The 25,748-nt window shown below is 35.3% G+C and overlaps 1 protein-coding gene across 1 annotated transcript in view; it reads left to right on the forward strand.

Annotated features, from left to right (window-relative positions):
- The window catches only part of LOC128996040 (uncharacterized), a 124,522-nt gene that overhangs the window by 93,993 nt on the left and 4,781 nt on the right, over positions 1–25,748 (forward strand). The window contains exons 4-5 of the mRNA XM_054421171.1: positions 6,139–6,279; positions 25,175–25,249. Coding sequence (XP_054277146.1) covers positions 6,139–6,279; positions 25,175–25,249 — 216 coding nt within the window. The remainder of the gene's footprint in view (positions 1–6,138; positions 6,280–25,174; positions 25,250–25,748) is intronic.

A 25,748-nucleotide genomic window follows, 5' to 3' on the forward strand; every position in this document is an offset into this window, starting at 1 on the left:
ATAATGTAAACACCGCATATCGTGTGAGGCAACAGAATGATGTCTTTCCGGTGATGTCATTTGACAAACCGGTATTCCCGGCTGAACACCTCCAAAATCTTAAAGTTTCCTGCAACGAATTTTAAATACATGAAACCATTTCAAGGAGGTCTTCATAGTTAACATTTGCATCCCACAGGAGTGGAGTGAGTTTGAATTCCAGCGTGTATCCTCAGCTGTCCAGGGGCCACTCCCTTCGTCCTCTACCTCCAGCAGGCGGCCGGCGATGGACGAGGATGGCGATGACATCAGCTGCTGGGGGAAGGGGAGAGCGACCTTGACCTGGTCCTGCAGTACTGGCTACCGACGTGAGATGGATACTGACCAGTGACCATTGCTGTCCGTTATGCTGACCAATGCCAACCTAACTGTGCCTTACATTGTAACAAGGCATATTGATTGCGAGAATATATCCGTATTGTGACGGAATGTACATTTTGTAGCTTTGAAACTGTTTTTAAAAGACAAATAGAAGGAAAGGATGTTTGCCTATGACCCCGAAGAAAACTTTCAAAAACTAACCAAATGATCGTAATTGTGCTTTAGTATCTGCCGATAAGTACTCCTAGGTGTACACTCTTTCTCATGTCCTCTTTGATCTGCTTTTATAGTTAGTAGATTAGCTTCGACGAAATTCCCTTTGCGTGAATAGAGAATGTTTGTTTAGTGCAATCGCACACCTGATCGTTTATAGTTTTGTTGACAAACCACTACTGTTAATGTTAATGGTACCTGGTAAATCGACTGTGTATCCAAAACCTATGAGATTACAGTGAGAAAACAAAGGCTGATCAAATAACTCAGACGCTATAAAAACATGCAAAGTTAACTAATTTCTAAGTTTACGGTTCAAGTTGCAATACAATTCACAAGTTCATCGTCATCCAACAGCAAAGTTTGTTTTGGCTCGAAGAAAATTATACTCTCTGTAGTCTGAGCACTCTAGAATTCTGTTGTCTTAAGGTCAATCTACATCTTGCTGGTTGACCTATATTATGATTTATGTGGTCGGGATCACAATGCTGCATATTTTAACCTTAAAGTAATTAATTAATAAGTATATGTTAAAGTAAGATGCGTCTTTTGCCTTTGTTACTCACCAAGACCTGCTTCTTTTTCTTAAGCTAGGACCATTTACTAAAAGCCCATGATCAAATGCATCTGAGTCAAATTGAAAAGCTGCTGATTTTCTCAGGACATACCCAGTGACCCCTACCCAACGTGTCGTGCAATGTCGCGGTGTCGCTCTGCTGCTCCAACCGGAAGCCTTGGGTGTGATCTGCTATTGTAGCTTTCTCACTCTTCTCCAACTGAATTATTACTCATTGTTCGCCTTGTTGTGATTATCTCCCGCCCAGCTTCGTTATTAAACTTGCAAAATCTTCATAGTTATTGGCGAGAACGCCATTTCCACTTGGGCGTCACAATTCTAGGTCTTCGAGTCTAAATAGGTTCTCCTCTTCACTACAGGTTTCGGAATACTGTACCGAAATATTTCTTTTTCAGATTCATTACGTAAATTTATGTAGGTATATATAGGGGTGTACTTGAAAATTTTAAACTTAGTACAAGACACAATAACTGGTATGTGTTATCTGTTTTTATGTTTAGTGAATATTCAATAAACTATTTGTTGAACCTCTTGAGACATCAACAAAAACCTTAAGTTAGTGTCGACCGTAACGTATTTTTGATAAATACGCCTTTTCTATTTGTACATGATGCTTTCTCAATTACTGAAGCGTTCAAACATTAGACAATCTGATACGTGACTACCTGTTTTATCAATCAGTGAATATAGGACATTATTTTCTGTTACTACGCTACGTCAGCACTCAGCGCCTCACAGTTGAAGGCGCGAGCTAGCGGTATCGTCACGCAGCCGACACAATTAGGTAAATGTGGGCCAACAAAGTAATTAACCAACTATGCTAATGGTAAAGCCTCCTTCCTCGTACTGTATTTAACCTCAAGCAGACAGCCCACTCTTGTGTTATTGTTCTAGCTAAGTGATTAATGGACTAAATAATTGAATACGATCAATCTGTCTTACTTTTCAACTTGGGTGATCACCTGGGCTACACATATAAACAAATTAAGTTTACGTAATAATTAAGAATTCGGGTAAACACATTAATTCATCGTGTATTGGAATAAATGATTCTTTCTAGACTTTGGGTCCTAAATCATCCAAACATCACGTATAATAATATTTCGAAGATCATTCTAATATTTCAAAAATCAATCATGGCCATGACTAGAATTAGGCATTCCATTCCTATTTTAATGCTAGAGCAAGTTTTATAATAAGCTAACGTAATAACGGGCCACCGAACCGACAAAGTGCGCTCAATGATAGATTTCCGTCAAATACGCATAGCCCTTAGCTTGACCTCTTAGCCAAACTGATGGGACAACTTATTGTAAACTATAGCATTTTACGTCACATTCTGGCGTTTTATTCTGTAGAATTCTTTTTGAGCGGCACATTATGCTCTTTGTATAGAGAAAAGTGGATACAATTGGTTCATGTAGAATGTAGATGGATCCAAAGGTCCATGGAATGTCTAGGTGTATTTATAGTAGTCAGAACTGGAGGTACACTAGCTACAGTTGGTTGTGTGTGATGTTGCGGGACTCTGGAGGAGTGGGAAGTGTACACGGAGTGACCTTTCCTCCACGACGGCATTGGCTGGAATGTGGTTCATCAACTGAGCAGTCTGGTAGTCTGACCTGGGTGACGACATCACACACACACACACACACACACCAAGGTAGTGTCGTGTCGACACTATTTATTGTACCACATGTACGAACTGATAAATACCGATTGTTGACTATGACCAAGGCAGTTGAGTTTAAATATTCGCAAATAGAAACACACATTGTATCCCTATTTTAAAGTTCCAACCAGTTTTAGATCAATAAGAACACGTTTAGTTGGGACACAGCAGAGTATGTTGCTTTGAAATTGTGTTTCCTTGCATAGTTGTGAACTAACCGGGCAGTGTTTTAATGGTTACTGCTAACAGAGAAAATTCAAAAATTGTAAATATAAAATTCCCATGTAATTCTTATGGGGAATAAGTTAACTGTTGAAGTTTGCTTGTTTATGGATATATTTTGACCAAACTTGGGAAATTTATTTATGTTATACTAAGCTATATTTTACTAAAACACACTTTATTAACCTCCCTGTTGCGGCAAATCTAGGTACTTTTTAAACCTAATGCTATTTAAATAGATTTAATTAAAAATCCAAATGGAAATTCGCTGATTCTGCAGGTTTGCTGCGGTGGGGGTATTTGAATGATATATTTGATACAGCTAGTCAATATATGGTCTACTTAATTATACAAAGTCTATAACTTTGATACTATTTTATTATAATTAGATATGCAACATCCTTGCTTAAAAGATAATAAATAATTCTCTGCACAATTCTAATTAAATAATTCACATTGTATGTGTAATCAAAACATGTTCTAAAATGTAATCATGGTTGTTTACGACCAAAAAGGGGGCCTGGGGCTCCACCCCCAGCGAGCCAAAGGCAAGTATATTTTATACAGTAAAATTTTCAAACGTGAGGAACGCACATGTTCAGTTGTTGTCCAATTAAATATTAGCCACGGCAAGAAATAAGTAAAAATTCAATTAACCTACCAAATAATCATTTGTCAATTATTAACAACTCTTAAATTGTATTAGTTTGTCAGAGAGTAAGTGTAGAGTAGTAGTAGTCAACAATTCCATCGCCGCTAACACCACAGGTAACATGACAGTTTGCGTGCTGAGACTGAGGCATGCTATAGGCGTCGCCGGAATATGCTATATCAATTCATTACCGCAAAACATGTGTACATGAGTTCTTTGCGAAATCACGTCACTCAGTTTTCTTTTGTTCATTTTTTAAGTCCCTTTCAAATGGACTAGTGTTGTGTTATTTTAATATTTTTGCCGAACGATAAATTTAATTAAGTCATGTTGTGAATTAGTTAGCGAATTTTGTTAACTATTGTAGAGGAGAAATTTGTTGTTTTAAAGATGATTAAATATGATTTAACTAGATGGTATGCTGTATGAATTTTCTAAAAGGTACGTATCATTAACATGATTAACAGACAGAATCTATTATACTATATTATTTAATGTGTTTTTAAAGTTTGGCAATTATTTTACCATTTATCTTGTTTACGTTCATCATTACAATGTCGATAGGTGTGATATTAAAGAAAATATTTTTTTGCAATTATAGGCCCCTAACCTTGTTACAGCTTATGTGGATTTAATCCATAAAAACATAACTATACATATAAACACCCTACATCTATTACATTTCATTGTATTTTTGTGAACTATTTCTACGTCCTTGACTGAAATAAAATTTACAACGAGTTCCTTCAATGGTATTGGGGAAATTTGGTTTTCAGCAAGAAGATTTGGATAAATTATAATAGGTAATACACTCATGTAAAATCGTAATTCAAAATTTAGGATGATAATAAGTTAATCCTCAACGTCTGATGGCGAACTCGGGAATTTTCAGAGCAGAATCACCCGTCACGGTCTGATACTTAGGCCCGGTCGAGCGTTAATGATTAAAAAAACCCGTAAATAGCGATAATTACTCTAAATATTACCAATTAAAACGAAAACTTCTCTCCGGGTGGATTGTTTTGCGTTAATTACTCGTTAACAGTTTGTTATTATTTTATATTATTCTGAGCCCCCCCCTTTCCAAATTGGACTTAATATTGATGTTTTGGAACTCCCATAGTGGGTTTTTCTGATAAACAATTTTGTGATGGGATGTTTCAGTTGAACAAATCCTGTCGGGGTTTAAATACTTAGAAGACGTACTCAACGATGTAACTCTAATACCACTCAACCATTCAGCACTGCTTCAACACTACCCTAGCCCTAGCTAACCCAGCGACCACAGAATTAAAATTTTTAATTCTGCGGTCGCTGAGCTAAACTAAAGCTGTGCCTAAGCTGATATTTAGGATCGTTGCTTTATAAGAAATTCCACTTGAACAATGTAAAATGCATTTACACTTCCCATTTTGCCGGATGTAAGCACCAGTAGCATTACTTACTACACTACCCCAGCCAAAAGTCAGAAACATTACTATTTTTTATACAGCAGAACCTTTGAACATTTCTCCCGGGCTTGTTTAAGTGAATTTCGTTGTTATTCTATGTGTCTAACGGGCTATAAAAACCTTCTTTTGTTTCAATTCAATTGTTTCTCTAAGTAGTGTTTTAACGGGTGAGGTATACATGTGAAAGTTGTGACTACTGTGCCCGATCCACATATAATTACACTTTTTAAAATCAAATATTGTTTTTTTTTTATACCAAAGAACCACGCTTCCCTATACACTTCACGTTACTCCGTATGTTACAACTCGGCCAACAGGTGTTCACGAACGGTGCTTGTTTGTGTTGAAGACTCAAAGAGTCTTCCAATCTATTCCCATCGCTTTTTACACCTTCTCTGAAGTGCCTAGTTCCCTCTCATTGACAACACGAGTGTTTATAAACCCCTGACGTGTTTAAAGCGCTTCTCTCTGCACCAAGTGTTCCAACCTATGTTCTTGTCGGCGTCATGTTCGAGAATCTTTTTCAACCTAGAGTGGACACATCATGGGTCATCGTCAGTTAATGAAGTTTCATGCCATGCGAGAAGAGTATCTTGGTTTGCATTTGGTATTAGTTGAAAATGTGCTTGGCTTCTATATTTTTGAGTGAGGTTTGATAAAAAGTTCAACATTACTATCGCACACATGGTTTTCGTAATATCATTGACACTATTTGTATGTAAACACATATGTGAATTCTTATGTGCAGTAGAGCCAACACATCTCGACTTGTTACCACTGGACGACTTCTGTGATGAAAGCGAGTAGATCTAGTGGCAGAGCTTGAGGCTTCGGGACCCGAGGTCCCAAGTTCGAATCCAAACGTGAATAAGTTTTGACCCTCTTCCTACCCCGAAGAAGCCTCAAGATGCGACGAAAAGACGTGAAATATAGTGTATTTATGCACTTTATTCGGTCATCATCTCATTGAGAATTTCTACTTAATTTGCAGGCGGAGAGGGATCGTCTGGCCAGAAGGCAGCAAGAGCTGGAGCGTCGCTTGGAGACCAAGGACAACGAGCTTCACGACAAGGAAGAGGAGCTGTTCTTGCAGCTGGAGAAGGCCATCAGGCTGGAGGAGGATTGTGAAAAGGTAAATAGCTTGTTGGCTTGATTTTTGGAACACATGTGGTTGCTATGGCAACCTTTAGTTGTTCTGTAGTAGGGGGAGATGCACCAATAAGGGATATGCCTCAGACTCGACAGACTTAGGTACTACAGTATGCAGAAGAAAGCATGACATTAGCTACTATGCTATCAACATCTTCGTGGAGATTAGAAGTAAATTCCATTTGAGTGCTTGAATTGAATGGATGGATCCATTTCTCCTCCTGATTGAATGCGTGTAAACAATACTAGCTCTTGATTGCGATTTTACACTTCTCATAACCACGTAACAAATTACTCTTCTTATCTCTATTGATCATAATGTAAAACCGATTCTATTATATACATCGATACAGCAGCTAATTTCTTTTTTCGTCTGGTCATACTGGTCCTATGAATCCTTTTGTGAAGATCAAAACCTGTTCGAATGCAAATAAATCAAACATAGATAAAGGAATAATTAAAATACTATATGTTCAAATTTAAAGCACAAACGCAGTTTTCATTTACGATGGCAGAAATGCCAGCGTAGACAAAAATAGCAAAGATCTAACATTATGCTCATACGAAAGACCTCGGTCGAGACTACCTTGATGAACTAATTGTTCTGCTAATTGGATATAATTTGACGTGCGTCACTTTGCAAAGTAATCAAAGTCACTTGTCAACGCAGACTGTGGGTGGGTGGTAAACCCCGTGGACACACAACGCGTGATCATAGGCAAACAACCAAGTCGTTACTCGGTTGAAGTTGGTTTGTTCATGTAATATGTTAATAGAAATTCTCTGTACGATACTGTTAAACACCCAGATTTAATCGGGAAATGTTGAAAATTGGCAACTAAACATTTTATAAGAGTTAAGTAAATGTCAAAGCACTGTTCAACTTGATGACGACACTGGGAAGTAGTCTACTGATACCGGCGATACCGCCTGTGTACACACGCCGTAGTGCGTTGAACTTATGAATGGAGCTATTAATACTATCACCGGCGTTATCAGTGCTGCGCTATCACAGGTTCCAATGTCACCACACCACTACTGTAGCATGCCGGCTGGAACTTGCAGTAATTAAATAAATATAATTCCCGTATAATTTGATATTGAACTTCTTTCATTCAATGATAATTTGTATTGGTCAAAATTATCTAACTACTGTGCCTTGTACTGAATAGTTAATTAAACATTTGTTCAAACGAGCGATAAACATTGTTTATCAAAAACACATTTTGTTTCTGCCATTTTCATTAATTTTGTTTCACATGATTATGATTCTTTTGTTACTGTTTGGTGAACAAATAAAATAAGGCATAAGAGTATTGAAATTGGTGTAAATACCTGCTTCTGTGTAATCCAATAGTTGCAAAGTTACGCAACTAGTTTCAGTTTGACGAACTTCTGATGAAGTGATTGTGACGCCTGAAGATGACTTCTTCATTAAGTTGAAACTAGTTGCGTGACTTTGTAACTATTGGATTACACAGAAGCAGGCATTTACACCAATTTATATATTCAACGTAATCCGGAGGCTAACATCAAAAAATGAAATAAGAGTATTGTTACATACAGGGTGAGTTTTAATTATCCCCCCCCCATAATTTTTTCTACATTTTTTCAAATATCAATCCCAGACCACTTCCAAACATTGTTGGGTAGTAAGAACTTCATTTTGACAAGGTGGTCATTTCCGGCCGCCATCTTGGATCCGCCATATTGGATGCAAAATATTTTTTTCAAATGTAAAGGTGGGGTTGTGACCCATTATTCCGAACTAGATTTTTACTCTGATTACAATGCCACAAACCGTTTTTAAAAAAATTGATTCATTGCAAAGTTATGAGGGCTTTTTAAAACTTTTTTTAGCCCATTTTAACATTGTGCATCTACAAACTAAGGCCATAATCTCAAAATAGTGCTAGATAATGATAAGTATACACTACCAGTCATTGTTGACCTATTTTCACTTGGTTATGGCTGATGTATTTTTTTTCGGCCGCCATCTTGGATCCGCCATTTTGAAATGTGATAAATTAATTTTAAATATGAAGGGGGTGTTGTGACCCATCATTTCGAACTACTTTTTAAAGCTAAACTCAATTCCATGATCCGTTTTTCATTTTCATATTTTGATTTTGAAATATTGACATTTTTAACAAACAAATTGCAATATTTCATAAATAAAACTTGATAACAAAAAATGAATTGCGGCATTGAGTTTAGCTTAAAAAAGTAGTTCGAAATAATGGGTCACAACACCCCCTTCATATTTAAAATAATTTATCACATTTCAAAATGGTGGATCCAAGATGGCGGCCGAAAAAAATACATCAGTCATAACCAAGTGAAAATAGGTCGACAGTTACTGGTAGTGTATACTTATCTTTATCTAGCACTATTTTGAGATTATGGTCTTGGTTTGTAAATGCACAATATGGGCTAAAAATAAAGTTTTAAAAAGCCCTCATAACTTTGGAATGAATCAAGATTTTTAAAAACGGTTTGTGGCATTGTAATCAGGGTAAAAATCTAGTTCGGAATAATGGGAACCCCACCTTTAAATTTGAAAAAAATATTTTGCATCCAATATGGCGGATCCAAGATGGCCGCCGGAAATGACCACCTTGTCAAAATGAAGTACTTACTACCCAACAATGTTTGGAAGTTTTCTGGGATTGATATTTGAAAAAAATGTAGAAAAACGTATGGGGGGGGGGGCAATTAAAACTCACCCTGTATATTTGTGTTCAACCTATTAATATATTGACGTACGTATAATAATCAACTGTTTGCTAAGCGTAGCAAGTTGAATTAGTTACATTGTTGTACATCATATTGGGTTTCATTCGGTGTAATCATTATTAAAGAAAACTTTATTTTACGACGAGTCTCATAAAATATGTCTAGGAAACGATTGCATTATGGTGCCTCAAAGTCAGTTTTGTATGTATTTAATATAACTTTGTTACTGACTCAAACAAGCAAGAAATGGGATTAAGTCTGTTTCCCGTAGTTTTTCGATCGACAATTAGGTACTATGAAATAACCTATTAATATTTTGCCGAGACAAAAAAATCAATATGGAAATTACAACCCCCCATGCCTAATTTTGAGCACTATATCAGTAAGTTGCAGTAAGTGTCCAGGATGAACCCTCCAGTAGATTACCGTTATTTACTAACCGCAGTGTTGTGGTTGCGGCGTTGCAGTTGCATGTAGGACAATGCTCGATGATGCAACTGAGGCGACTCGTGATGCAGTCGTTTACCTCGCCAGGCTTTCTCCTTCATTCAGCCTCTAACTGCTCGATAGCGATGAATCAGATTATCAAGTGCTACCTCTGCACGTCGCTGTCGGTTGGACGGTCTACTCTGTTTACTATGTAGGGTTGAACGAAGCAATGTTTAATTAGTGTGGCTTGGAGGGTGTTCTCCAAATAAAGTGACTTCTCCTTGAATTGGAAAACAATCGTTTTACGACGGATACAACACAACATGATGCAACAACAATGCTACACTTTGGGATATAGCTGGGTATGGGTAATAAAGCTGGGTAGAACAAGGTGGCCTTTGAATTACTGGGTGATAGCATACCCATAGCTAAAGATTTCTTGATTTGCGAGATCTTGATTTATTATTTAATCCAATCATTAACCAACTGTGATTTAAAAGAAAACACTTATGCGTGTTGTGTTTATAATAGCCTAATTTAGACTAAGTTAGTAAAATTTGGTTTAGGTTTGTACCTTTAATTTGCTTACTATTTATTATGCTAAGTTAAGCCTAGATTAAATACTTATAGCAAGAAAAATGATTAATCTGAAGAATTTCTTAACAATACAAATTTAATGAACTAAAAAATAAGATATTACAATGATGAATGGGTAAATGAACAGATAACAGATAAGTTAAGTTATAGGGTTGCCATCTTTGGTTTAGCCTAGCTCAGTAAAAACAGAACAATGAGTTTACAATTTAGTTTAATTACATAAATCTTCTCAGGGAGGGGAAACTCGGCTGGCTAAAAAGATCTTCAAATATTTTAATTTATGAAATAGGCCTAAAATGCCAATTATTATGAAAAATGGGATAATATTGATATTGCTCTTAGACTTGGATAGGTAAATTAAATAAGTCCAACAATGAATAGACTAGGTGAAAAATTTATTAAAGTTGAATTTAGTTCTCTTGTCAAATTGTTTTTCTGGTATTATTCTTGATGAAATAAAATAGTTTTTGAATTCAAATAATTAGGTTCGATGATCAGAAAGTAAATAAAATAGGTCTATTAAGTTGAATTTCTTGAAGGTAGGCTAAGCCTATACAAAATGGAGAGTTCTCACCAGATCTTCAGTAACAGTGTCCAATTTATATAAATCTTGAGGTGGTAGTACAAATTTGAAATGAAAAAAAATGTATATATAAAAGCTAAACTGTTCTTCTGTTATTAAGTTAGGTAATGTTAAGTTAAATAATTTTGATCACTGACTTTATAAATATTAGGGATTATACCCTCACTGAATTTAAGGTGTTGATGCTGCCATGTCCCAATAGAGAAGGATGAAAATTTTTATTTTACACAGGATGATCAGAGTTCATTGTTGAAGCCAGCTGTCTTCTTTCTTTATCACTTGCAAATGCACTAATAATCAGGCTTTTGGATAATAATTCAATGTTGGGGTTTTAGAAATAATTTAGACTATATTAATAATTTTGGATAAAAGTGTTATTGCAACTATGGACTTAATTACAGGTTACAGGATTTTATTAACAATAATTGTTGAATATATAGGCCTACAATATATTTTAAAATGTGATGATGGTTTCTGAGGGGTGATTAAAGGATAATATAATTTAAATTTGCTATGAATTTTCTGACAATTTAGTTAAATAGGCTATATGGCGAATTTTGGTACAATAAAAGAAGAATTATTATATAACTAAAGAATGAATGTAGTGAAAGGTCTAAAAATGACATGTAACATTGCAGATTAAATGCAATCACATCTGAGATTGTTTTTGTCCCTGGCCATTGATTTTGAGATATTCCTGGCTTAAGTCCTGCATTCACCCAAGTCATAGTTCTGGGGTGTCACCATGCTTCTCTCAAGTTGTCTGTTTCCTACACGATGTCCTCAGGTGCAACACGATAACTAGACACAATCACTGTGATGCAACATCACACTTTCACCCATCTATCACAGTATCACAGTAACGTACACGACTCTAGCCTCTGCTAGGGTCAAGCTGGAAAATGCTAAGTACTACAGGGTAACTTACTAGGGAAGAACTAATTGAATCTGAAAAAAGCCCTTCCTTGGCTTGAATGAGAAAACAAGTTGTAGGTCCAAGTTAAGCGTTAATTAACCAGCCTTAGGAAATTATAAGCTTTATATCATTCAGGCAACTGACTAAGGAAAACTAGAGAATTATGGTACTCGCATGTGCCTCACAACAAACTTTATTCGGCCAAATATCAAGTTTTTCGTGGTAAAACGGCTAAATGCATTAACATAAGTCAAAATTCAGTCAATGGTATAACTAAAGATGTTTTTTTTTAATCTTGTGGTTCATACACTGTATAAAAATCTGTAATATTTTTGTACAGCCAGTAACGTGTTATTTGTCAAGTAACTCTGGCGATGTGCCAGTCGTCATAGGTGTTCACTCCCCGGCCGCAGTGCTGGGAAGGTCATTGATTTAGTACGCTGCACTGCCAGTGAAGTTTTATTGGCATTGTTATTCACCTACCATTTATTCGAATTATTTTATTGAATTTAATTTTTAAACCCATTACCTCTTAAGTTAGTCACTTTATTAAGTTATGGTTAAACTGATGTCCCAAAAACTCGTTAAAGGGACCGTTTAAATGCATACTGTATACAGTATTTGACTTAAATTTAGAAGAGCTTTATATTTACACACGTGATCACTGGTCTCAAATCTTTCCCACGAGAACAGTCGTTTCAGTACTGCCCACTTCCTGCCGATCTAGTCCGGTTAAACCAATGTGCTGATAAAAATTGTCCTGTTGATGTCATTTCCGCCAAGTGTAGTCCGGTTAAACCGATGTCCGGTTAAAAGGTGTCCGAATTGAACATTCGCTTACTCGGCAGTTTGGCTGCGGCGGGAGTATTTCTATTAAAAGTGGTTGTAACCATAAAAATCTCAATAAATAGAAATTGTATTACCAAACTTCTTAGTTAAAGAAAATCTCACTAATAAATGTTTTCTCCTCGACGATTATGTACGGTAATTTATTTACTACACCCTTCTTTGCAACACAACTTCGTGTGTTGATGTCTTGTGTGAGGGGCTGTTGGATGTAAATAGTGCATATAGAGCAGTACCTGTGTCCTGTGGGTCCCATTTTTAATTCCTTCTTTTACCAATGGTTTTTATCAATATTCGGTTCGGAGCCCCTTTAAGATCCAGATACACCTACTTGGAAAACTTAAAAGGACAGAGCTTGCAGGAAAAGAAAACATAATCTTTATTGAAAACCTCCTCCATTAAAAGCAATATGATTAATTCATTTCTTGATATAGCTAATTGAAAATTCCATGTCGTGTGGAGGAAAATTATTATTTCAAAGTTGTATCAGCTCAGGCGAGTCTGAATAATCATGGGTTACAAGACTTACACCATGCCGACCTTCTGAAAGGTCGCGAATTCGGCTAAAGCCACGCCCAGCTGGATAAATAACAAAATTGTGGGCAAAAACTCGTGACTGTGTTTAAGTAATTTCGAGCCAACCTTGAATGTCTATGCAAATTTTACAAGATTATACGCACGCTCTCCTGAGATTAATGAGCAAATTAAAGGCTTTGGTTTGAATTATTATCGTGTTTTATAATCGTGCTGACATTTGTAGGAGGCACTGAAACTTGATATGTAGTGGAGTAATCGGTGTCTATAACTTGGGTGAATAATATTGTATCATATTATTTACTTATTGGGATTACATAGTTCAGTATAGTTTAGTATCTTACAGTGTAAATGTGGTTTTGTGTGATTGATCTTGCTCATTGGATTTGCACTGACTCTAAATTTATCTTTTTCTGTGACGGCTCCTAAAACCAATTTCCTAGGCATTTTCAATTAATTACATCAGTCTTCTTTAGCTACTAACCTCAATTGTTCATACATTTAAAAAAACGAGAGCACGCCCCGTGGTCGAAAAATCGACCAATAGTATGTTTTGTGCAAACTTCTCTATTTTCACCCCACAATGTAAATAAAACATGTGATTGGAATGTCTTCTATTTGTTTTGATTTTCTGTTTATATTTTGTTGTTATTTCGTCATCACCATAGCAACCCATAAGACCCATGTTAATTTTGTTTAATTTCAAATTCATTTTTTGTGCTTATTTTTGAGCCTATTTTAATTTATAAAGGGATTCTGCACACCTACAGGAAAACAGCTTTCTAACGGTATGCGTAGATTTTCCCTACGATACACACGAGCTGAGAAAAAAGGTTTTAAAGAAACATGCTTGCCTATTAATATATAGATATAGCCTCTCAAATATTGTATTTTTAAAGCAGTTTTTAGGTGAATAAAACTGTCAATTATTAGGGTAAAACAAATATAATTTGTTCATTGCTGTTTATACCAAAAATAGCTATTAATTTAACTCAATCTTAAATTACAGTTATCACTAAATGTGGCCCAGATAATTTAAAATACCTGTTCATAAACGGGTTTGTTACTAGTTTAATATCTGACTTCTATCCTTCTTAGTTAATCATTCAAAAGAAGGATCAGTTGTACAATTCACATTTAAAACTGGCATGTGTAAAATTGTTCAGCATCACTGGATCTTTGAAAGTGAACTCTAAAAATAAAACGGTAGGAAATTCATTTGGTTCCATCCTTCTCTCCGCAAGAGCATAAGCTTTAAAATGACAACTACATCGTACAAATCTGCTACGTAGGTCGGGTGAAAATTGGAAATTACCGAAACCCCCTTATTGTATTAAGCATATAGATTTAGGTTATTATTCAGGTTTGGTTTAGTGCAGCATGTGGCAATGTGTTGCTATAAATAACAGTTTTCTGCTTATTCTTACTTATGTCTTGCATGCACCCTCGCCGTGGCTTTACAAGGTTTCTAAGAGGGGCTCGCGTTACTCATCTAATCCCTGCTGACTCTCTTACAAGAACTCTACACTGACATAAGGATTTTATAAGACTTTCCTTTATGTCGTTTTGAAGTCGATCATTGCATCTTTGTGTCATGGTTTATTACTTCAACTATGCCTTACAAAATTGCAGTATTTTGTTGTTGTTTTGCAAATTATTTTATATTGTCTATCTATCATTATATCACGAATTGACATTGAGAATAAACTGGGTGGCCAAAACATTGGGAGCATGTGATAGAACAATTGTATGTGCCGGTGTAGCTTTAATATATAAAACCAGCTCTTTCAACTAGAACAGATTATTTCAATCCCAATGATCAGAAAAGCTGGGTCCAGTTTCATTCCCGTTAATGGCACTGAGTTCACTCAGGTTCGAACCAGCGATTTAGAGGCCAACACTTCAATCCTTCAAATGAATTATTTTAACCCACTCAGACACCTTATCGTTAATCTGCTCTTAAGTTATATAAGTGTTATGTAAAAATTGACCAACATCTTCTTTATTTTCCTATATCGTGTTTAGCAGTCTAGTTCTGTATCCAGGACTAATCAATGCCAGGACCCATTAAACACCCAATGATGAATGACAAGTTTTTGACGGGACAAGTTGGTCCATCAAAACCAACTGACTTTTTCAGGATCGCTTAGGCAACCTTCCGATTGCAACGCAGTAATTTAAATTAATACCAAAATTAAAATTAGTACCAAGTAATTCAAATTAATTGCTCAATTAGCAATTATTGCAGTGTAACCAGATTCTCTTTCACAGTTTTTTTCACATTGAATTGACTCTCCGTCGTTGCTGGTCCAACATTACGAAGCTCGGTGTAAAAACTAGTAGCAATAAAGCAAGATAGCGTGCGTGCTGTAATTGATGAGATATCTAACATAATCAGTAATTAGACTCTCTTGTCTATGGCGAAGTGATCTAATGTGACTGGGAGATCGACGTACCTCAGTCAGTTCTCATTGCGTCAATGTACTATGTACTATGTTACGTAGACTGCGTGTTATAATTGCTGTCATTTATGTAATCAAAATATGATTTCTTTCTCTCATTGTACCCGGTATGCATTACCAAACTGATCATGTAAATATTTTGAAACGCTGATGATTCTATATGTGCCTAGGATGTCCTCTTTGCCGATTTCTGTTGTATTCACCTAATTTTTAACTTATACAAAACTGAAATGTGAACCCGCTACAGTATCCTAATACGAAATCAAATATCGTAGTGTCAAAAACCTAAGAAATTGAATGTTGGCAGTAACAGTAGCTTACCCTGTGTGTGGCTCGTTCTATGTTCTGTTTGTATAAAATGGCTACAGCAGCTAGTCCTTATACATGTGGGATGTTTTCCTGGTATCCAATTGTCGATTTTATTACTTAAAATCGAGAGTGACTGTCAGTCTGCATGTGTAGTCAAATCCTGTACATTTCAGTGCATAGCGTTCAGCTAGTCGAATACGTTAATCCATCAATGACTCTGGTGCATTATAATTTAAAAAAATAAAAGTTGTGCACTAAACTAACTATGACACTTTCTAACTGAAGTGGAATGACACAAGATATGTGTTTGTCAGTGCTACAACAGGGTTATGCTATACATGGCCTTGTCCTCCTGAGCTACATACACAACACAGACATTTGCATCGTAATTTTTGAACGCTACCTTGCTTGATACTAACTTAAACAGTTCGAAATGTGTTTATCAAATAATGATGTACATAAGGTAATGTTCCCTGGGATGTGATTTGTCTATGTTGATATAATGAGAGGGATTATTTTAGATAGTTTTATATCGATGCATAATCCTCATGGTAAATTACCACTGTAGCTTTATAAGCAGACACAATTAACGTAGAGTTACTCGATGATGTATTACTTATAACTATATTGAAACTAGTTGACAGGCTTAAAATTAAGGTACGCTTTCGAACCATAGCTTTTTGAAATTACCTCTTCATTACACTGGCGAAAAGATGAATTTTAGCTCACACAAAAAACAATATATATATATATGTATATGTATATATATATATATATATATGAATATATATGTTGATAATGCTGAAACGCATCCAAAACAACGCTTATTATTCCGTCAGTTCGACGTTTTGGCCATCTCTCCCAAGATAACCTAAGCGCAGAAAATGGCTAGAAAAATTAAGGGGGTCTACCAACATGTTCACATTCTACCATTCCTACATTGTAATATAAAATAAGGCTCGAAAAAGAGATATTTTATAATATTTTTATTTCACATAACATTTCACAGTCAAAAAATGTCATTTTCGAAACAGGTTCTGGTTTGTACGGTACATTGGTATGTATGATACAAAGCAGTTTAGTTAACGATTTTTCCTAGTTTTTTTAGTCTTTTGATCAAGCTAGGGCCTACCTTGAAAAAATCAGTTACCTCCGCCGTGACGGAACGAGTTTCAATTATGTTGTGTATACTGTACATATACTGTTTTCACAAACCTAATGTAACCGCAGTTTCTACACTTGGTGCTGGTTTTATGCTAACCCTGTAAAATTAATCGGGTACAGAGTACTCTCCATGGTTCGACGTTCCCGTATTGAATGTGGGTTGTACTTTCAGTGGGTTCGGACGTGGGGTGCGAGGATCTCGCCTACATGTACCTGCTCCTGTACCGCTCTACATACATCGCGATAGGATACAATACAGAGTACAATCCAACACATTGCGATACAATGTAATGCAATTCAATAATTTGCTTTATACAAACATGTACCTCACCCACAGACATCTGCTACTGAACGGTTTTGCGTAAAACACGTTATGTAACATTATAATAAATTGTATTACATTATGAGGAATTCAGATTGAGAATTTTCTTCATTAAACACACCTATATTACGATCAAATTAAATTTCCATGTTTCCATACAAAGATATACGTACAATGCAATTTCAATACACAATATAAATATAATGACCAGAGATATGAGACATTAAATCGACAAGATTGATCAGTCATACATTTTAGACTCGTCTTTTAGTGCTATTTTATAATCGTCTATTAAGCGACTTTTCTAAACAGTGTCTATAACTTTTCCACACCAACAGTAATGTACCTGATTTCATATTATTTACCCCTCCAATATTTCAACATCGTTTGCCTCGAATATTGAAGTATTTTTATTGCGAGTTATATTGGAACGTGTCTCAAAAGCCAAGCCTTCATATACGTGTTATTTTGCCGCAAAGCTGAGTTTATGATTGAGTATCAGCGTTGGTAGTCAATCTGTTTCTTTTACGCCTTTCCTTTCTGCAGATTGTGTATGATTTGACGCACGTTCGACCATCTTATAAAGGAAATATGAAAAAAGTAACTTGAAAAGCTCACTGTGTGTGCATATTTTCTGTTTTCGTGTGTCCTTATGCATGGAAGTAATACTGTATTTTATAATATTTAATTTGAAAAAGTTAATGTTATTTGTTTGTTATTTCAAATTAATACACCGGAAACATTTGGATGTAATATTAAAGGTTTTAATGAATTCGTTGTGTGAACGTGGTATACAAATATAATTTATATTTAATTCATCAATATTGTACCGTAGGAAATCAGAATAAGTTAACCCCAATAGAACACAAATGTGTATCCTCTCCTGTAGCTACACAAGGCTTAGTGGTCAAAGTGGTGGATTGCAGTAGTTGCCCCCGTGTGCGTTGCAATATGGAAATGAAGTTTTACCTTTCCCTGTAATTCGGTCTCCTGGCGACTGCCGCGACTAAGTGACCACTTCATCTCGCCTGGCGCAATTCAAACCTCATTAACCACCGCAAATCGAGGGAAATGAACTCCGTGGTGACTTGTCAAGGGAAATATGCTGTTAGGCGTCACAAGTGGTTGGAGAGAGACAAAAAGTCGTGTTAAAGGTTATATAGTGTGAAAAAATTGACGTTTTATAACATGGTCTCGAAGGAATTAATTGTCGAAATGAGATGTCTGCCGGACTTAATTAAAGTGTGTTCTCTTTGGCAAGTAGCACGTAGCACGTCAAAATCAACAATTTTTACATCAATCGGGTAATTGACAGATGTTGTTCTATGATATTCAAAAATAAGTTTTGAACGGTATTTCTTGGGTATTGTATTTACAAATAACAAGTACACTAGTCATCCAGAACCAAACTCACGAAAATGTAACCCAGATACAAAATAAACAACTATCAGTTGATATTTGGTTTGGTTTTAATTTGTAAGAACAGCTGGAAGTAAAGTAAAATAGTTTTGACAATTGAATCAGCTGTTTTATTTGTTTGTTTGTGTAACCATCGTCACTTTTTGTTGTAACATGTGCTTGCTTCTTTTGGATCTATGTGCATAGCCAGGTTACTTTCCCGTCATTTTTAATACTTTAAAATTACTTTAGTTTAGGAACAGAACAATGTTTTCCCTCCAAATTGAGTTTTCAAACAAAAAAAAAACAAAATAATGTTTTCTGGTCTACAATTGAGCGACACGGATGGATTTGTGCCCTCTCCTCCCCCCCCCCACCATTTGAACATCGTTCCTCCCGATCCTTGTTATCCCAGGGGCCACTTTACCTTCCTCTCTCCACCGGTCAATTTGGTACATTACGTTTAATTGTAATTGGAGAATTGGACTAATTAGATTTTAACCCACTTCTACCTTGTTTAACCTTACTTAATTGTCCTCAAACCGAAAACCTTTTACTAAGCACGTCGCTATTTTAACAGCTTACTTTGTCCTTTTCTGTAACATATGTTATTGTTTTTCCAAGAGCGTATATGTATATTGCAAAGGTGATTTAGTAAATCACATTGGCGTAGAGCAGAAAATATAAATAGTTTTGCATAATGACGGTTGTGGTTTAGTTTTTTTTATGCAATTTAGTGGAAGGAAGTCTCATATCATTTCCTAGATTAGTTGGACCATGGGACCGGCTCGCTTTATTAAAACCTTAATGTAGAAGATTTTGGCGGATGATCAGACTTAAAATCGGGTCTCTAGCACATAAATCGCACACCTTACACTAGACCAGCGCCCCAGCCGCTACCTGGTGGGGGCCAAACCATAGTTTTATAGCACTTTTCATCATAAGAAACCGAACATCTCTCTAGTCAAGGGGTTTCTTGTACAATCTTTGCCGTTCAATTACCACAGCTTGGCTGCTACATTCTCTAGCCTACTTATTAGCGGATATCTAGTGTCTAGTGACAATAATGAAGGGTACAGAACCAGCGACCGCAACTTCTGCGAATCCTCCGCTCCATTTCCTCCACCTCTTCCTCTCCTTTCCTAAGGACTGTTTCCCTTCCCAGGACAACGGGTCTGGATGGAGCATTGTTCTGTGATTGATAGCTCCTGGATACCCTCCAACCGTTATCTGACAAGTACTTCAAAGTTCCATTCTCGTCACTTACGGTAGTACCGATAGCATTATATTCTCAGAGTTATAACGGTGTAACTAAGTTGTATTGTTTTTTGTTTGCAACAGGATTTTATGTTCTCTCCTGTAACAGTTGCAAGCAGCTTGGAATGTAGATACTTTATTTTAATTGCGATTAATTTCGTAGAATCTCAATTGTTTTAAGGGATGTTTTTGTTTATTCGCTATCACCATCTCGAAAACTTAACGAGTTGCTTTTATAACCCAAATAATTATGTTTAATTTGAGGTCCATTCATAATTATCGGTATATTCGTAATTATCAGTTCATGCGTATGTAATTTTAAATATATCGTAAGTTTTAGTCTTTTACATGAAATTTGAACTCATTAGTTATTGATTAAACTAGCGAAATTATGACACTCGATGTTTGAAGTGGTATGAATCCAAAAATAGTCGTGCTGAGTTATGTAAGTCAGTTTGAGAAGCCTATGTTGCGCATTTTCCTAAATAGATTATACTGTAGTCTCGATGGAGTCAGTCGATTCTTTAAATTTAAACTTTAACTCTAGAGTTATGGGTGTTAGTATGATTCGAGCATGTTGTACGGTTTACAAGTATTGCATATGTAATAAATCACAATTTTATTTATTCTGGGTTTATCCTTTATTGACTTAAATTTGAACATAAGATCCCATAGATTGTCAGCATCTTGAATGTTATGATGCAGTACAAATGTTGAGAATTTATCAAAACAATACATTTCCGACCATTACACCACAACGGATTGCTGGCAAGAATGTTTACTTTAAAAAACAGGGTTTCAACGAGAATGTTTGCAGAAATCATTAATTTACTTTTGGATACTGAAGTAGACATTTTATATAATTTATACAGGCTAAAACCAATTTTTTATCCAAATTGACCCTATCAGAATGAGCCTCTCATGTAGTGTAATATTGTAAAAATTATATTTGTGTTATCGTGATACAGTTGGTGTAAGTAACAAAAGATGTAGTAGTCACGTTTTCCTGGATTGGTTTAAAAGTTAGCTTATTGAACAAGATCAACAGTTAACAGCAGTACCTACACTCTCTGGTAGACTCAAACTACGTTCATAACTTTAAAAAAATGGATAACGTGGGAAAGAGGCATCGAAAGTGGAAATGTCAAGTTGGCTCAGCTGGTAATGTGTGGTTCGTGTATTGGCATCACTGCACCTGATAGTTATCAATGGTCGTTATCTATATTGGCTACCGAGGAAAGTGCGATGGACTATGTCACGTGACCATGATCAGCTGATGATGTGATGTTGAAGACACTTGGTGTTAACGCACGGATGCACTTAGTTCTATCGTAGATTATGTTTTATCTATGGTTCTATATAGTGTGTCTTCTATAGGCTTCGAGAGTAACCTCTTTAACTTTTTTAGTTTTGGGAATATGCAAGTTCTCCAATTCGCTGAGGTCAGTCAGAAAGCCACAGGTTGTAGTATTATTTGTTATCTATGTTTGATGAATAATAATATCCTGAAGGATTTTTGTTGTGGGTTACTTAGTCGCTTGTATGTTGAATCGGCCTTGGTCGGAATCAGAATGTGTTCCAGGTTTGCAAACAATCAAGAAAAGAATACATAGAATTCGAGTTTAAAATAAATTAAGGGACGAAATATATAAAGAGTAAATTAATGAATACTGCATTAGGCCTAAATATTGTTTCGTTGGTGTGAAATTAATATCATGACAGAAACATGACAGTTACTGTAAAAATAAATGAGGACAGCGAAAGTAACGATGATTTAGATAATATGATGAGAAGTATTATATCTATTGTATATCTTAAGTATCATACAATATGCAATGTTAGTGGTTTTATGTTCTATGTTTGACATGTTTGAAACCTATTCTGTTCAATATTTCTGTATTTCTAGTCTGCTACTCAGATCTCTTGATTATCGCTGTTTTTGACGTGAGTGTAACACGTTCTGCGGAATATACTTAACACTTTCTTATATTTACTTCGCACTCTAGAAAATGTCATACACCGTTACATACTGATGAGTTTACCTCAAAATAATGTCTACTATTTAATTTGCAACTAATTTGTAATATGGGGCAATTAATTATAAAATTGGTTTAAAGCTTGGCAATAAGTTGACAACTCGTTTAACCACATTATGTGAAATTATATATTACTGTATATTAATCACGCTCAATTATTTTTAGTTAACTCACATTTTACAGGTCAAAGAAATATTTTTCAAAATTAGGTTATAAATAAACAATATATTGTAGGTTACATGAAAAGTACTTACAATTATGAATAAATGAAACTATTACGTCATATGCCTTTTCCCTGGACGCTAGTATTATTCCTGTAGCATGTAACGTTGGCGTTATGTTTCCATTTTGTGAAATGGGTCGTGGAAAGAATGATAAAATGCAAATGCAAACTCATTTCCACAGTTGTGGATGAAAGCTATGCAAACCTAGTTATACCTCATCGCTATCTCTTTTTCCAACTCTCTTCCTTTCCGCCATATTTACATTTTAAATGTTCAACTCATGCAATAATACTTTTAAAATTAGTTTTCAAGTATTGTTAGTTTTCCCAAATTCAGTGTAAATTGACCTACAAAATTTAACAAAGTCTCTTTTGCTGAAAAACAGCTAATGCTTCAAAATGTTGAAAGAAATTTGAGTATCTTATAAAATCAACTGCATCACCATAGAATAAATGTGCTAAATAATTAGCTTTGCAAAATATTAGACTGTATTCGTTTCCTTCATAAACTGTGTGGCCAATTAATAATTTAAAACCGTTTAATATAGAAGTAAATGTGTACAGTTAATGTTTCATGTAGACCAAATTAATATTTACTTTCCGAAGCCCCGCCTCAGAACTATGAAGGAACCTGTCAATTTTTTAACATGGGATTATGCCTTTAGTAATTCTGGATACGTAGATTATACTTTTGCAAAATGTAATCAAATTTTGTTTAGTGGCTTTAAATTATGGAAAACAGATAAGCAACTTCATTTCCATAACTAAAACTATAGCAAATTGTTTATACAATTTTGCAAATAATAATAGACTGCTATCTTCTTGATTATTTTTGTCATTGTTTACACTAAAGCCAATTTCCAGTTATGCTTAGATCTATACGACTTTAGATGCAGATTACTTAATTAGTGAAATGGTTTGTCGGTCAAGCAAGATAATCATACCGGGATCAGGCTGTTAGTTGAGGAAGAGGCGGTCCTGTAAACCTCAGATAGTGTAAATTGGAGGAAGTAACTTTCTAACAATACGGAGATAGGAGCAGCGGTGACACCAGCTCTGGCCCAGTGCAATGGGTCGATAATCAACAAACTGTGCCATTCCTGCTGCAGGCGGGTTAACTTTGCGTTTTAACGATAATTGTAATAGCATTTCGTATCTTAATACAAAAGCCGTGTATTAAGTTGAAATATCAGTAAACGTAACCGAGAAATTCTGTATTAATACATAAGACATTTATTGTTCACTGTGTACATGCATAGACAGGTAATTTCATTCGTGAATACATCTTGTATTCGGTCGATTTTGGAAAGTGGTATGGCTAAGTTCCTAAAATGTACAACATTTATCTGTGTGTAAGTATTTTAATATGCGGATCGAGTGATCCATTCCGAGTTCTAACTGTATACAGTCAAACAAACTTGTGTTAAGGAACTGGTTTGTTATTCGCAAATAGGCCGACATTGTACAATGACATTAATTAATTTGTCTAAGGTAAAAAATATCACGTATAAAATAAAATAAACCATACATTTTCCCAGTATTTGTGTAAAATTTCCTTCATGTCTTCACGAAGCTAAGACCTAGAAGCAAGACCGCTGTGCTTCCTCATTTAGGAAGCCCATAAGCAAAAGATACCAAGTTATTGAACTCCTCTTTGGATGTAAGTGGCAAATTCATCTAGTTCACTATTCTTCGCATTTCCAATATTTTTTTTAAAATTACACATATTATTATATCGATGTTGTTGGTGTTCTTTGAGTATTCCAGTTGCACAACCTGCATATTATAGTGGTAGGCCTATTTCCTACCCAGCAGTTCCGCCAGTTAACCACGACTCCGTTACTTCGTTATGCTTTGGGTTGGGTTGGGTTACTCGTGTTTAATGTTTGAGGCGGAACTATAATGATGATTGGTGCCGACAATCGACATCCCGGTACTTACTCGGAACTCTTCATTACCGGGAACTACTTTGATTTATTGTCCTACACTCCTACAAGAGCAATTTCTCCTGTCGCAGCATAAAAAAAAAAAAATTGTGTTCATAGAAAATAAGTTACAACAGGAATTGAAAAAAAACAATAAACTATATATTAGGTATTTGGTATCCTAAAAATTCTTTTACTAAAAAAAACTTTTGTCGAGAAGCCAAACAGCCAATTTATTTTAAAATTTATTAAAGCTAAGCTCTTGAAACGATACAGGTAGCTTATTAAAGAGCTGTATTTGGAGGAATTTGTGGCTATTAGTTGATTTTGATAATCTTACTATCGAAATATCTAGCTGGTTACTTGTTCTAGTATTATAACTGTGAAATTCATTACGTTTTGGGAATGATGAAAGATTTTCTTTAACAAATAGCAAATTTTGAAAACAAATATACATGGCAGAGTCATTATCCTGTGTTTGATAAAGAATTGAAATACATATTTCAACAATCTTTCGATTTAGTGTGTATTTATGTCATACATTTTTTCCGTTTCGTAAGGAATTTTTCCAAACCTGGGCCTTGTTACAAAACATCTACCTTCTTAAGTTAGAAAGCATGATTAAATGATAGTCTAATGACTAACAAGCATTTGGGTACAAAATCGACCCCACTTAAGATCGTACTAGCAACTTCTCAGAAGGCGAGCACTGTATTGTGTGTTACCCACTTACTTATTGGATTCATAAACAATTTATTTTTCAATCACTTCCGGTAAGTGTTTCAGCGAAAAAAATGAAATAATAATCTTGCTATTTTGGGGGAATATCTTTATCAAGAACAGTGTGTTTTTTTTTAGATTTGTTGTGGTATTTGTATATCAAGATCTACTGGTAGGCTAGTCTCGGTTTTGATTCTTCATTTGATAAAAATACCTGAATATTCTTATTAACACATCAATATTGTTACTAATGAAGTTCCTTAAAACAAAGTTAAAACTTGTTTACCTGTGTTTCTGCAGTGCATAATAATTATATTGTATTTATTCATTAATTTACATAATATGATAATATACTTTATTTTCATAGCATGTTGCCTCCTTAAATTACGATTTTACAAAACTAATAATTTTTTTTTTTCAGATACGGACAGAAAAGGACAGAATGTATGAGTGGAAGGACAGATTGGAGCGGGAGAAAAATGAAGCTTACCGTCAGGTAGTATATTATTTAGGGATTGCAATATTTACTTACAAATATGATTTCATGATGTTTATTGTTAGCTTGGCTCAAGATTTTATTATTATAGGTATTATAAACCTGTTTTTAAACTCTATTTAATCTTGTTATTGCTCAATAATTGCACAAACCTGTGCTATTCTAAGGAACTCAACTGGTATTTATTGGGCAGTTTACATTTATTTATCAAGAGATTTGACTACTTAATTACAACACCATCAATGAATGATTATACTTAAATGCTGTGAACATTTCTTAATTCAACGATTAAAAATGCATCGGTCCCTTTTAGGATCTCTATACATTAAAATTTATACCATGTAGTCAATGCTTGACTAGTGAAAATCTATGTCTACACTCGAGTGTTTTTGTGTACGCCAAGCGCATGTCTGCACGCAGATGGACACAAGTAACCCATGTGTCAAGTGTAGTGGGGTCTTGGTCAAGCCATGCCCAAAATGAGTCCAAAGGAGCTCCA

This window comes from Macrosteles quadrilineatus, unplaced genomic scaffold, assembly GCF_028750875.1.
Source record: "Macrosteles quadrilineatus isolate MER2022 unplaced genomic scaffold, UCM_ALF_1.0 Scaffold_5__1_contigs__length_97177068, whole genome shotgun sequence".
In the NCBI taxonomy this organism is placed as follows: Eukaryota; Metazoa; Arthropoda; class Insecta; order Hemiptera; family Cicadellidae; genus Macrosteles; species Macrosteles quadrilineatus.